Source organism: Leishmania donovani, chromosome 30, assembly GCF_000227135.1.
Source record: "Leishmania donovani BPK282A1 complete genome, chromosome 30".
NCBI classification, from domain to species: Eukaryota; Euglenozoa; class Kinetoplastea; order Trypanosomatida; family Trypanosomatidae; genus Leishmania; species Leishmania donovani.
In genome coordinates this window covers 275,153-289,449 of record NC_018257.1, presented here as the reverse complement: position 1 = coordinate 289,449, position 14,297 = coordinate 275,153, and the positions used below count along the sequence as shown (strand labels likewise).

At 56.6% G+C, this 14,297-nt stretch overlaps 3 protein-coding genes across 3 annotated transcripts; all 3 read right to left on the bottom strand.

The window, feature by feature from the left end:
• Positions 1-2,613: 2,613 nt before the first annotated feature.
• On the bottom strand, positions 2,614-3,258 carry LDBPK_300950 (adenosine kinase-like protein; the record flags this gene model as incomplete). Its single annotated transcript, XM_003862760.1, has 1 exon — positions 2,614-3,258. The coding sequence occupies one exon, from the start codon at positions 3,256-3,258 to the stop codon at positions 2,614-2,616; it is 645 nt and encodes a 214-aa protein (XP_003862808.1).
• Positions 3,259-6,190: 2,932 nt separating this feature from the next.
• On the bottom strand, positions 6,191-7,228 carry LDBPK_300940 (adenosine kinase, putative; the record flags this gene model as incomplete). The annotated part of the gene is made up of 1 exon (XM_003862759.1): positions 6,191-7,228. One exon carries the CDS (start codon positions 7,226-7,228, stop codon positions 6,191-6,193), a length of 1,038 nt encoding a protein of 345 aa, XP_003862807.1.
• A 3,196-nt stretch (positions 7,229-10,424) lies between these two features.
• Positions 10,425-11,093, bottom strand: LDBPK_300930 (amastin-like surface protein-like protein; the record flags this gene model as incomplete). Its single annotated transcript, XM_003862758.1, has 1 exon — positions 10,425-11,093. The coding sequence occupies one exon, from the start codon at positions 11,091-11,093 to the stop codon at positions 10,425-10,427; it is 669 nt and encodes a 222-aa protein (XP_003862806.1).
• Between the last annotated feature and the right edge of the window lie 3,204 nt (positions 11,094-14,297).

The following is a 14,297-nucleotide window of genomic DNA, read 5'->3' as shown; positions in this document are numbered from 1 at the left end:
TTCCTGCCTCACAGGGTGGAGGCATGAAGGGGGCCGGGTGGGCGGGGCTTACTCGGGAGGCTTGGGCAGTGGAAACAACGAGAGAGAAGAGGCCATGACGTCACTGGGGCGCTTTCTCGAACAAAATGCAAACTACAAGTAGCAGTCACAGGTAGAGCAAAGACCTCGCCTTCACTCGGCAACGAACACTTCATCGTCCCCCCGATCGTGCAGAGCCGCTATCTCCCGAGGAAAGCGCGCAAAGACGAATAAAGAGAACGAGGAAAGCGGAACGGGACGTTCCGCCGAGCCTGGCGCGGCCCTTCGCTGCCTCAAGACGGAGAATAAGGCTCGGGGGAGAGAGCGAGAGCTGGTCGCCGGCAGTCCGCTGCCCACAGCATGCCTTTGCCATGATATGCATGGATGCATATGTATGCGTACGGCCCTGTTGAGAAGAAGCGAGAGAGAAAGGGGAAAGGCGGGGGGAGCAAACAAAAAAAACGCGAAAGACAGATGACTGCGAAGAGAAAGTGAAGACAGAGGGAAGGAAGCAGGTGCGCACGTGCGCGCGCACGGCGGGACACATGGAACCACAGCGGCAAACACGCGTACACAGAGGCACAACCACAGGTTTCAAGGCCACGCACGCAGGCACAAGCGATAAAAGCTGCAGGTGCAGGTGCTCGAAAGTGTGGGCGAAAGTTCAACGTGCGCCGGTATGTTATTGTCGCCTGCCCTCGAACCTCGTGTCCCTTCCCTCCGCGAGCGTCTGCAGTCCACATCATAAACACGGTTCGTCGGCTAAGGTGCAAGTGTGAGTGTGTGCGTGTGGTGGCAGTGTTGGAGAGGGGCAATTCCGTTCGTGCAGCACGCCATCCTCCCATAAGTCAGCGAAGAGATGCATACAACGGCAGCGCATCCACCTCTGCCGCGATACAGCTGAATCCGGGTCGCCATGGACGAGTCGCCCTTCTGTCGAATGCGGGCACGCCTCTCTAACGGGCTCGGCTTGTCCTTGCCTTGTCCCTTCCTCGGGTACGTGCTGCGCGATAGGGGCCAGGTGGAGACTCGGCTGTGTTGCACGCCTTGATCCAAGCAGACCGCCTCTGGGGTCCTGCTCGAGGGGCGGAACGTCTTGGCGTGTGGCGTGCGGGTAGCAGCGGGGCTGGCCTAGGCGCATGCCGGATGAGCTTAGGGAGGCAGTTGGTCAGCTGCAAGCCAGGGTCCTCTGGAGACCTTGCACACCCTGCCTGTGTGACATGTCCCCCTTCAGTCGCCTCAAGCAGCGGCATTCCGCAATGTGGTGCGACGGCTCGCCATACTGGAGAGTCTGGAGTACTCGATGGTGCAGCTCGGGGTGTTCTCGTCATGCTTCTGGGGTCTGCGCCTCATCGGCCAACCCAGCCGGATGTAGCAGATGCCTCATGCCTCGCACCCATGCACCCTGGGGCTGATCGGCGTGCATCTCTGCGCACCTTTCCCCTCCATCACTCGTGCTCTCCTAACGACCGCGTGCCTCGGTTAGATGCGGTACACGACATGCCAGCGGTGCTTGGCATGCGCGTGCGCGCAGTGTCCACACCAGCGAACCTCAGGATCCGTTGCAGGGCAGCCGTGTTGTCTGGTGGGCTCGCTGTCATTATCTTCCGTTTCCGCCGATATTACAGGGGGCGTGCCTGGATGGCTTGCCCGCATGCGCCGCGACATGTGGGACAATGCCGTGAGTTTGTGGCGGCCGGGGGAGGGGGGGGGGGCATTCTACCTTCTGCTGAGCCCGCAGTCCTCTCACAGGAATGGGCACATCAAGCCGAAGGGGGCCGCCGACAGATGTGTGTGGGCGCACATAGATCACACAGCTTGCCGTTCTGAAGGGGCATAGGGTAGGCAGCAATAGACGCTCGACGTGGAAGGCCCATGCAGTGCCCTTCAGACGTGTCTGGTTAGATCATCGCGTGCCATAGGGTGTGTCGAGGAGAAATCGAAAAAGGTAAGAGGGTTAGAGAGCGCATACAGAAGAGGAGAGTGAGCTGCACGCACAGGCACGCACACACTACATTGCAGTCCATCTCGGTACGGCTCTCCCCTTTTTTCTTGCACGTGCGTGGGCGCGCTCGAAGGGGTGCACGTCTTTGTCTGTGTGTCTCTGTGCGTGTGTATATTCGCACCTACGTATTTTTTTGTGAGAGAAGGATTGAGGCGGCACGCGCGATTTCGTTTTTTCTTCCACTTTTTCGTGTGTGTCCTTGGAGGCAGAAAAGAAAGGCAGGGCAACAAGAAGGGCGTCGCACCACAAAAGGAATTCACGCGCATCATGACGGCTCTGATTTTGCGCAGTTGCGGCTGGCGCACGACGCTGTGCCACCGTGTGAGAGGGTGGTGACCCAACAGAGGCAAGCGTGTGCGATTTTGATCTTCTGTTTCGTGTGAGTCGGCATCTTCACCCTGGCATCACGCCTGCAGCTCCGCGAGACTCGCCTCGTCCGTCCGCAAGGTTACGAGGCTGTGATTAATCACGAACGTTGCCGCCTGAGCGCCGAGTCGGCAACAGAAAGCCAAGTCATCCGGCTTGGCTGCCATGGCGGCAAGGAAACCACCGGCGAAAGCATCGCCTGCGTCTGTCGCCATGAGTTTTGCCTAGTGGGCGCAGGTGGCCACCACAGGAACCTCACCAGACTCACCCGCACTGGTGGCGTAGATGATCGGCTCTACCCCATGTGTCATGATGACACGGCGCACACCGTGCTGGTCGGGCATCGTCTCCGTCGCAATCTTCTTGGCCAGCTCCATGTCGGACATCTCGCTTGGAACCCACTGCAGCATCATGGCAAGGTCGTGAATCTCCTCCTGGTTGCCTGTGATGATGTCGAGCTTTCCGAGCACGTCTACGAGGTCCTCGCCAAAGTCGTCGAGCACGCGCTTGTTGGAGAGGCCCATAGCTGCTAGCTGCTTGGACCCATCAGGTAGCGTGTGGCAACGCGAGCTGGTCATCAGTTGCAAGGTCTGGCGGACACGAAAGACGTTGGCGTACGCAGTCGTGTATATGGTCTTTGCGGAGCGCTGTCCTTCTTGAACAGCAGCAGAGTTCACAAAGTCGTCGCTAAGGGAGCTGGCAGACGACGGGTGGACGGCAAGGGTGCGAGAGTTGCCGTCCCTGCACACGGCGCACAGTCCGCTCCGCTTGCCGCTGCTCACCTCGAGCTTCATCGTGAAGCCGTCAGCCTCGGCGGCGGAGCAAATTTGGTCGCCGTGCTTGTCCTTGCCCACGGATCCCACGTACATGACGCGCCCTGGCTTCTGAAGCACGTGTTGCCGCACCCACTGAGCAACGCGTGCCGTGTTGAGGCCAGAGCCAGCAGGCGCGACACGAAGAGTGCGATGTGTCAGAATAGTCTCGAAGAGAGTGCGGTACTGGGGGCTGTAGATGTATGCGCAGTCCTTCTCCAGGTTCTAGTCCCTCAAGAAGTCCCCGTCCACGTCGACGATAATGTCGGGCAGTGGGTTGTACTGCACATACAATGAAATTATATGCTTTTTAGGCATGTCGAAGATACAGAACGGGAGGTTGAGAGACGGAAGATAGACAAGATGACGGAGAATTCCGACCACGTTTGCACAACGGCAAAGGCGGCGGCTTCGCTCTAGATCTCACTCCATTGGTGTCTGCTGACTTGCGTGTTGCCATGAGTACATTAGCGGAGCAGATGTATGGCAGCTGAGCTTCGTGTGTGCACGTGTGTGTACGTGTGCTCTCTCTAGTTGGCCTCGTTGGCAGCTACTGAGGACACCCGAGAGAGAAGCGGCAGAGGCGACGAATATGGACGGGAGAGTCGCGGAGGAGCTGCGGAGGCAAATCCCCAAAAGAAGTCGTTGGGAACTAGAGAACGGAAGAGAAGCGAGCGAGACAGAGAAGCAGAGAAACAGAGAAAGGACACCGGAAAGAGGGAGGGAAAGGGAGATAAAGTACTCTGGCGTTCACGATGAGAGCAAGACAAGCCGAGGCAACAACAAAAAAAAAAGACACCAGAAAAAAGAGAGGGAAAAAGGAGGAAAGAGCGAATTGAGATGCGTGAACGATTTCTCTTCCGTTTTCCCCCTTTTTGAGGGGGAAGTGCGTCTGCACTTGTGTGGATGTCTGTGTTTCGTGCGTGATCTCCGCGTGTGAGCTAGCGAACACTGAGCCTCCTCAGGCGACGAAAGAGGAGAGTGCGGCGGCTCTTGCGTTGCTGCCCTTGTCGCAGCCCTCGCTCGAGTGTCTGCGGTATGGAGCGACGAGGAGAAAGGCACTGAGCGTGTCAAGGGGGCGAGGGCGGGGGAAAAGAAGGGGAGGGGCAACGGGATGGGCACCACACACGAGAGGCACACCGGGGAAGCGACAAAAAGGGCGGGGGTGCAGTATGTGGAGCTAGGTGGTGTCCTCGATGCACGCTCTGAATGGTCAGCCTATGTGGGGAAGAGGGAGGGAGCGTTGAGAGTGTGTACCAGGCAGAGACGGAAAAGATGGATGGGCATGTAAAAGGGAGCTAGCCCCACACCAGTCAGTCGGCACAAGCTTGATTGAGCGGCATGCGTGTGTGCGTTGGCGTGCAGTGTGGGGGCATGGGGGCACTGAACACGGTGATGCTGCCTCCGCGATCTCTCGGTATCCATCTCTTACCTTGTCGGTAATGGCCCGGAAGCATTGCCGCTCAAAGCCGCATACGCGAAGCAGCCACCTTCCCACCGCATGCGTGTCTTTTTTGTTGCTTGCTAGACTCAGTAGTCCTCACCCGGATGACAGTGGGGGGGGGGGCGGGGCGATGCCGCAGCGCGTGGCATCTCAGGGCCCAGTGCCCCCACTCTGTCTGGGGAGGCCACGCAGCCCCTCCTTCGTCTCTCCCCCTGCCCAATGCCGAGCCGCCTCTGGTGGTGGCGCGGTGAAGCACCTGCCACGCGGGGAGGTCAGAGCGATGTACCGCCCCACTGACGCCGGCGGTCGGGCCCTGGATGGCGCTGCGGCGGAGCGACCTGCGGCAGTGCACAGGCTTGCGCCACCCATATGGTAGGCGAAGCGTCAGCGTGGCTCGAGCGTGTATCCCACCCCCGGCCCCCGCACTGCGTACGGGGGTGTGGGGAGCCACCCACCCACCCCTGAGGAGAGAATGCACCCGGTGGCGCCCGGCATAGTGGGGGAGCGGCTGTGAGGCGACCTGCGGGGCGCGGGTGGGTGTGCGGTGCTCGAGGCAGGGGGGTGGTGCTCCGACGGCTGAGCCGGGCGCATTGCTGCACTGGCGTGTCTCTCGCTCTGCATCGCACGACGCGGATGGGGGCCTGTGGCAGGGCCTGGGGGGGTTATCGAGAGGCACTCAGTGAAATGCACTGTGGCAGAGAATAGACGCACATTGCTAAAAATAAAAAATAGGCTCACCCGTTCCCACTCTCTCCGGTTTCAGCCGTCCTATTGGCACAGATGTAGGTGTCTACGTGTGCTTTAGTGTGGGTCGTCAACTTGACCGTTGCCTCTCTAAGGGACTTCAAGTGGGCAGGTACGCGAATGCACGTGAGAGAGTCACAAAAGAAAATGGCGGCGACACCTTGTCCTTAAGCGCTTTCATTCACGGGCACACGCACACGTGGGCGCCCCGGCCCAACTACACTACTTCGACAAACAAAGAAAACAGATGCGCAGCCAAGGCCCTCAACCGCAAGCTACTGCTCGGCGGGCGTACCACCACGCACTCCGTGGCATCTACAGACGCTCCTGTGCGAGAAGGGGTAGAGGGAAGGGGGTAAAGCAGGCCGCATGAACACCATGCGCGTGGAAAGAACCGTGTCACTTCGCATGTGCGTGCATGAGTGTGTACGTGAGTTTGGTGCGTGGCTGTGGCGGCACACCGTAGTATGCGCTGATCGACGGCGGAAGTGAGAGAAGGCGGAGAGTCAGGAAAGAGTCACACACACACACCGTTTTCCTTCGGTGTATACTCCATTATTCGGCCTATTCCTTTTAGCTTAGCAGCCGACCTTTGCGATCTGACTGTTATGCCCTGTGCCACTCCACAAAGGCGCGAAGGGAGGGGGGAGCGGAGGAGGTGTTTCGTGGCAGACGAGAGGGCCACAAACAAAAGCGCAAGTGAAGCAAGGGAAGGCTCGGCATATGCTGCGATGTGTGGATGTGCACCGCAGGGGCCTCGCCGCTCCCTCTTAGCTCCAGATAAAACGATGCCCCTCACATTCACGGAGAGATGGACGGCTTCTCGGGATAGGTGCAGCCGTTGTGCTGGATGATGACACCGGCGGCGTAATTGCCCACCTCGCAGCACCGCTCGATGCTGCAGCTCATTGCGTACGCGGCAAGGAAGCCGCCAACGAAGGCGTCACCGGCGCCGTTCAGGTCCACAATGCTGTCCTGCGCGATGGGCTGCACCGTGACTGAGCCGGTCTTGCCACTGCGGGTGGCGTACACCGTCGGTTGGCTGCCCTGCGTGAAGACGACGAGGCGGTCGCGAGTGCCGCTGTACGGCAGCTCCATCGCTGCCTTTTTAGCCAACTCGTGGGTGCTGGCGGGGTTCCACTTCATGGCGTCCGCGAGTGCCTTAGCCTCGACCTCGTTACCAAAGATGACGTCGAGGTACGGCGCGGCCTTGTTGAAGCTCTCCGTGAAGTACTGCAGCACGAAGGGGGCGGAGAGGTTCATCATGAACTGCCCACCCGATGCACGGGCCGCCTCCGCCACCTGAAGCACGTAGTTCACGTCGATCGTCAGCGTGAAGCCGGTGAGGTAGTAGAGCTGGCAGCCCTTCAGCGTCTCAACGACATCGCTGCTGTGCATGTGATCCGCGGAGAGCAAATTCGCTGCAGACAAGTTCGCCACCAGCGAGCGATCCTTGCCTGAGATGCACACGGCGCACGAGCCGGTGGGAGCCTTTGTTGTGTACTCAAGGTGCATGTTCACACCGTCCTTCTCCGCGGCTTCCTTGAGTATTTTGCCGTACTTGTCGTCCGAGGCGCAGCCAACGTAGTTGACGAAGCTGCTCTTGGGGGCCTGCGCGATCCACTGCGCCACGCGGGCGGTGTTGAGGCCAGAGCCGCCGGGGACGTAGGTCACGTTGGGGTGCTGCTCTAGCTCCTCGAAGATGCCCTTATGGATCTCCTCCATCAGACAGGCAGACGTCTTCTGCACCTTGTACTTCTCTAAGAACGCGTCATCGACAGGGGCAGACACGTCGAGGAGCGGGTTGCACTGAATGTAGAGCTGCGGAAGCGCGGACATGGTCGAAGACGGTAGGAAAGGGCAGTTGAAGAAGGGAAAAAGACAGGCGCGGCGGGGAGGTCGGTGAAGATACAACTGTAATGACGAATCAAAGTATAACGGAAACAAGATGCTTGCGGGCTTGTTTGTACGTGGATGCAATGGACTTCCTGTGCAGCTTCTGCGGAGTCGCACAGAGCGGCGAGGCACGAGGAAGGAGACACGTAGACGACAATCCGAAGGAAGGGATGCGAAAAAAAAAAGAAAATGTGCAGGACACGGTTAACGCCGGTGTAGCAGCATGCAGACACATGTGCGCAAGCAAGTGCAGGTGTGGGAGAGAGGGAGAGCGAGAGAGGCAGTCGAGGGAACGGTAAAAGAGGAATGACGAAACCTCGAAAAATATGGAACAGCGCTGCGGTGGGAGAGGCAACAGCGGCGCGTGCGGACGACCGCTGCAAACATTTCTGGCCCCCTCTCTCCCTCCCCCTGCGAGCTGCTGAGGGAGAGACAAACGATACCTTGCCTCGCTCGCCTCCACTTTGCTTTTTGCAAGGGGGCAGAAGGGAAGGAAGCAACGAGCCACACTCGCCCCCTGTTCCGTCACAGCAGCGGTGGCGTGAGTGCACACAACAGACGCGCAGGCTGCAGCTCTGCCCTTTTCGTACGCGCCTCTTCCCCCTGACCCGTTCACAAGCGCGAAAACGAGAGAGACGCATACGCAGAACAAAGGGTTCTGGTGTACACGTGCACGCAAATACAGATTCGCATGTGCACACCGGAACACGTCTCGGTAGTGCGGACTCGGACGCCGTGCTGCTTGTGCTTGCTTTCATGGAAGAGCGTTTTCTTTTCTGATTCCTACGAATTGTTTGCCGTACGCAGTGGCCCGGTGGAGGTACCGATAGGGGGAGTGGTGGAGGGGCCCGTCTATGGCCGTGCGTAGACCTCCTCGTTTTTTTCGCCTTTATATAGAACGGAGAAGCAAGAGGGACAGAAAAAAAAAAAAACAAAGACTGAGAAGAAACTTTAAAAAGAGAGGACGGGAATCGTGGCTACGACAGGGTTGGGGGTGCGGGTGCGGGTGCGGGTTACGTGAAAGAGGAAAACATTGAGCAAAGTAGAAAATGCAGGGAGGGATAGAGCACGGAGGTAGCGGTGATGGAGGAAGACGGCGGCGGTAGGAAGCAAGGACTGGGGAGCCCTTCTCGCCATCCATACCTCCGCTTTCTTCCCTGTGAGCTCCGCTCAGCTTCCCCCCCCCCCCTCTCTCCCACCGGCTGCTTTCCTCCTCCTCGCTTCTGTATCGGGAACGCTTGATTGCTCGCCTCCTCCTTGGCTTTCACAACGCTTCGCATCTTTCTTCCCTCGCCATGCGCCACCTCATTCTGTGTTTCGCTTTTTTTAGGCTTCCTCTTTCCTGTCCTCCCGCTCCTCATCTCATCTTGAGTGGGAGACGTTATCAGCTCATGGTGTTTTCGCCATCACCACTACTCTGTAACGCCAGCGGACCTCTGCTTTCTGGTCTTCGCGCGTGTGCGACGCTGCTCGTTGTCATATCGTCCCCGTTCCGATCACTCGTTTTATTATGCTTTTTCAACTTAGCGCACACACGCACGGGGGCATTTGAACGGCTCTGCTCGGCGTCTGAGTCTGCGTGCGTGTGTAGGCATGGGGAGCTTGTCCTCCCTGCCCCGCCCGCAGTGCCAGTTACTCAACTACTCCGCCACACCACTACGCACCCTCACTACCTTCCCCTCATCTCTTCTTCGTATGAGATGACTTTGTTGGAGGAAAGGAGAGTAGAGAGTGGGCCGTGGAGAGAGGGAGAGAGCGGATAAGAATACGGCCATCTCACATGACCAACCGCACACAGACCAACGGAAGATGACAAACTATCCCATCATCACTTGCGCGTGTCCACTCTTGCTGTCCTTATTACTCTTGGTTTCTTTTTCTTTTCAAGCTACGTTACACTACACGTACAAAGAACAAAACACCATATAGATGGAAAGCGGGGGAGAGAGGAAGGGCGCCTGGGAAAACAAGCGCGCAAGACTAAGAACGGAAGAAATGGAAAGAGGCGGAGAGGAGAAAGTGGCAGTGGTGGTACGGAGGTAGGGGGAGGGAGGGGTGTGCAATGTTGCCGCACGCAATGAAAACGCGAGAAGTGGGAGGGAAACAGGAACCAGAAGCACACGCACAGATTAGCGTATCACCCACTAACAACATATAATGCATTTTAGAAGTGACCACCAACGTGCAGCCGTGAACACAGAGAAGAAACAAAAAAAAGGAGCGGGCAAGATTTGAGCAGCGGCCACTAGGCCAGCGTGTCGCGAAATCAGCGGGGGCGATGCTTTCTGTCTGTGTGCGCACTTGTCGTGTGTGTGTGTGTGTGTGTGATGCACGGCTGTTGCCTCTAACCGAGAGCAGAAGCAAACAGCAAAAAAAAAAGGATATAAGAGGGTTAAAGCACCACACTCGAAACGGGGCGCAGGTTTCCTCGAAGAAGCAGGCCGTGGATGGATAGAAAGCGCGCAAACACAAGCGAGAGTGAGCGACAGCTTTCGTCAAGTACGAGCTACAGGAAAGGGCACAGCTCCTCTCATCCCACCCTACCCCATCCCATCCCCCATCCCTTTACCTCTCTCTGGTCTATCCACCCTACCTAGTCGGCGCGCCCTGCATCCGCCACTGCTCGAGTACTTGTACTCTTTTCTGGGCATGGTGCCCGTGTGAGTGAGCGCATCGAGAGGAAGCGCACACATGAGCATCCGTACACACTGCCATATTTCATCTCACCACCTTGTCCTCTTTTTCTCTCCTCAGGTAAAGGTGCTGGAGTCGCTCCGCCCCACTGCACATAGTATCGCGCGCGTTAACCTGCCTTCGCGCATCCGCGCCCCTTTAGGGGACGGAGCTGTATGCACCTGTGTGAGCGTGTGTTACTTCGCCTTCTTCAGAGCCACCGCCACCCCTCTCCATTCACGTCGTCTCTCGCGTCCGAGCAGCGTCATCAAGGGGATGGGGGTGAGGGCTGTGGAAAGAGGCTGATGAGGGATGCGACAATGACACAAACACACACACATACGCGCGCACAGACCGCCACAAAAAGCGGTGAAGACGACTACCGATGCATGTCTGTCTGCGCGTGAAAGCATGGCATCCTTTCTCCTCGAGCGCGCTATCCTTCTCTCCCCTTCGCTCACTCGCTTTAGCGCAACGCAGACGCGGTGCTGGACCAGACTTCAGACGCGGCGCGCTTCTCGTTCTCCTCCGGCCTCTTCTTCGAGGTGTCCGGCTCAAAGATGACGAACAGGATGAGGCCGACAATCTGCAGCACGAACGAGGTAACCAGCAGCGCGTAGCCGGCGCCGAAGCGGGTATGCGTGTTGGTCAGGAAATCTAGGCCGCAGAAGGGAGTGTAGTAGAACGCGGTAACAATCGCCCATGGCACAGTCGTGGAGCCGATGGCGAAGACGGCGAGCAACATCACAGCCTTCTTGATCTTGGAGCCGCAGATCATGTACCAGGACGCGCCGAAGAGACCGACAAGAGAGAAGATGGCCAAAATGCTGAACGCCTCAGCCGCCTCGAAGCGGACATGCATGTCAGAGCAGTTGACAATGGGCGAGTCCGTGATGCGAAGCGAGTAATCAGGCTTCGAGCAGTCGCTGTGCAAACCCCACAGCGTGAAGCACGGATTGAGCTCCAGTTCAGCACTAGAGCCCGAAAGGTCCTCTCCCCACGAGCGGATCATCAGCATACCCAGAGGGGTGCCGCAGACCGTAAATGTCGCCGTCACGAAGGAGACGATGAATAAGATCACTGCACCGACGTGCTTGCTGTACTCCTGGTTGTAGAAGGACTTCTTGTTCGCCATGATTGCCGACGGAGAGTGAAGAGGAAAGAAAAAAAGGGAAAAAGAACGTGGAGTTCGAGTGCTCTCTGCGAGATACTGCGCGAGACGAGAGAAAAAACAAAGAAGACAGGAAGGGGGAGGGCACAGAGCAGTTACACGGACCTCTCTTGAATTTTTGGTAGAAAAGGACACTTCACTGTCAAGGCTGCATGCATGTGACGGGGCGGTAACAGAGCTGGCGCGGAGTGGGAGAAAGGGGAAAAGAGAAGGCAGTAGCGGGGGGACGGAGTCCAAGTAGAGGAAGGGACACCATGCAGAAGCACACAAAGGCCCGCAGCAGAAGTGAGGTGGGCGCTGTAGCCAGGCGCGCAGACATATCTTTTGAGAAACAAAGACGCCACTGCTGCATAAAGGCACACAACAGGGGTGGGCGGCACGCAAAACGTGCGTGTCTTGGACACAAGACGCGGCGGCTACGGGGCACTGTGCCCTGCGCCCCCACCGCCACCGCCACCACCTGATCATATGAGTGAGGGGCACAAGGGGAGTCACAGGAAACTATCTGGTTTGAGGGAACACGCACACGTCTTCGTTCTTGTTTGTTTTCTACGACCTCGAGCTCACCCCTTTTTCCCGTATCTCGCGACACAGCAGTTGCGCGAACGGGGGGAAGGGAAAAGTGGGGAGGGCATTTATGTGCTTGCATGTTACTCTTTTCGATCTGACTTATGGCATGAATCACCCGATTCGCTCCTTTTCCGTTTTCTTTCGTTCTACGTCGTCCATTCTTCATTTTGCAGGGGAGAGGGTTCCGTGTTTGAGTATGCGTGCGCCTTCGTCTTCAGTAAGTGGAAAAGAAGTCGGCGGCGGGAAGAGGGAGGTGCAGCTTCTTCGAGCGGAAACAAGCAAGCAGACATGCTCATGTGGCCGTCTTGTCCCTTCCCTACCCCCATCTGAAGAGCAAATGACGATGACAAGCGAAAAAAAAACTCGGGTAGCACACACGCACACGTCTGTTTACGCGTGTGTGTGTGTGTGTGTGTGTTTGCTACCCAGGCAATGAAGAGAGAGCGAGCGAAGCCTGAAAGAGGGAGAGGGGATTACTAGCGCTCAGCAAAAAAAAGAGAGGGGAGCAAATAGAAAAAAAAAATAAAGCACGAGCATATAGCACCACATATGGCTATTGAAAGGAGAGGAAAAGGCGGGGTGGGGAGAGAAAAGAGAGCGAACAGGAGCAGAAATCGGGGGTAATCGGCAGAATGAAGAAGGTGTGATACACGCAAAATTCACATCAACGCAAGAAAGCAGAAAGCAGAGTAGCCAAGGAGGAGGCAGCATTGCCGCCTCCACCTTGATTATAACGTCTCTCTTCTGTTTTTTTTTTTCGTTTTTTTTAGGGGGAGCATTGAATCACTTCCTACTTTTTTTTTACGTTCATGTGCAGGCCTGTTCTCCATTCGTCGTCCTTGTCCTATTTTCTCTCCTCTCTTCAGCTGTGCATTCCGTGGCCAGCCGCCCAAAAACGTTTTTTCTTGCCTTCTCTCACAGCATGAAGTAAATTCATCTTTTTACATACTCTGAACCTCGTCTCCGTGCATAACTGTGTGTTTATGCGTGTATGTTGAGTATTTGCGACCACAACTTCTTCCACGTAAGGCGGAGGCAAGGATGCTTCAAGCCAACGCACCGGAGGAACCGAAAAAAAAATGATGAAAACGAACGTGCGCAGCCGAAGGCACGATGAGCTGTAAACAAACATGGCATACAGGCAGAGAAGAAGCGCAGACACTTGCTTGCTTTTTTTTGTTTTTGTTTGGCTTTGAGTTTCCCTTCATTTCTTTTGATGCTTTTGCTTCCCCACCGCACCCCCGCCTCTCCACTCCCCTTTTCGAGCTCCCGAATTCTTTTTCCCGCGCTCGAGCTTCTGCGGCCCACCTTTTCCAACACACACACAGCGAGAGACATGAGAGGAAGGGGATGGGGGGAGGTCAGAGCGCGAAAAGAAAAAGGAAAAGGACCGAGGTATGAGCAACCAGAGCACAACAAAAAAAAAGTTGCACAAGTCGAAGAATCGGTGCCTCTGTCTCTCCCTTCCACACATACGCTCTGCGAACAAGACACGATGATGAGTAACACAGCAGGACAAGAGAGGTCGTTGGAGAGAGAGAGGGGGGGCAGGAGAGTGCCACCCGCGCACGACCGTGCGGGCAACAGTGGGCAGAAAGCGAGGGCGAAGCAAAACGTGACAAAGAAAGCGGGAGAACAGAGAAGACGAGTACAGATCAAATCCAACGTCTGTGAGGCGCGCCCGTGGTGATGCCTGAGAGTTAGGAAGGAGGGGGTAGTGCTGCAACGCACGGATTTCTGGCTAACAGCACGTGCAGCAGCCTTTGAACTGTTGCACGCCTCTCTCGCGCGAAACAGAGGCAGAGAGGTACCCCATGCCATGGACAATCAAGCAAAGGTTATAGTAAGTTGTATTTTCGTTTTCGCGCGGTTGAACAACTCGCTTTCGCTCCCTCCTGAGTCGCTGCTCGGTGCCTCCTGAAGGAAGTAGGAGAAATTGGAGGAGAGAGAGGGAGGCGAAGAGAGAGGGGAACTTTACAAACCTAACAAAGAAATCAATTCGTTTTCTTAGTGGGTGAAGGAACGACAATAATAAAGAAGAGAATAGTCACAGTCATGGTTACACATCCGACACATACACCAGCACAGCGGAAAGCAATCACATACAACAAAACAAGGGAAAGAGCGCTACATCAGCGTGCGTGCGTGCACTTCAATGTGAGCGCACCCCTGTATATGAGTGCTTGTGTACCTGTAGCAAGCAACGAAGAGAGAAAGAGAACACAGAAGAATCATGTGTGCGTACGATCGAGCGCATGAGTAAGTCTGCAACTGGTGTGTGTGTGTCTGCCACGTTATGCTATCTCAGCCCATCATTCGCGTCCCATACCTCGCGTCATCAAGCCTAAAGACGCATACACGCACTCACACATGCCGATCGCGCATCACGGAAGCGTCACACCTCTTCCCCACTTCCTCTAGCCTGGACGAAGATATTTTCTTTCACATTATAATCAGCAGCACCAGGCCAATCACCTGGGTGCACCATGCCGCAACCGTCAGACCGTAGCCAGCGCTGACCTTGAACGACTCACGCAGCACAGAGCCGTGCGGCACGCCGTCCGCCTTACCGCTCGACGTGTTGATCTTCACGGTCGA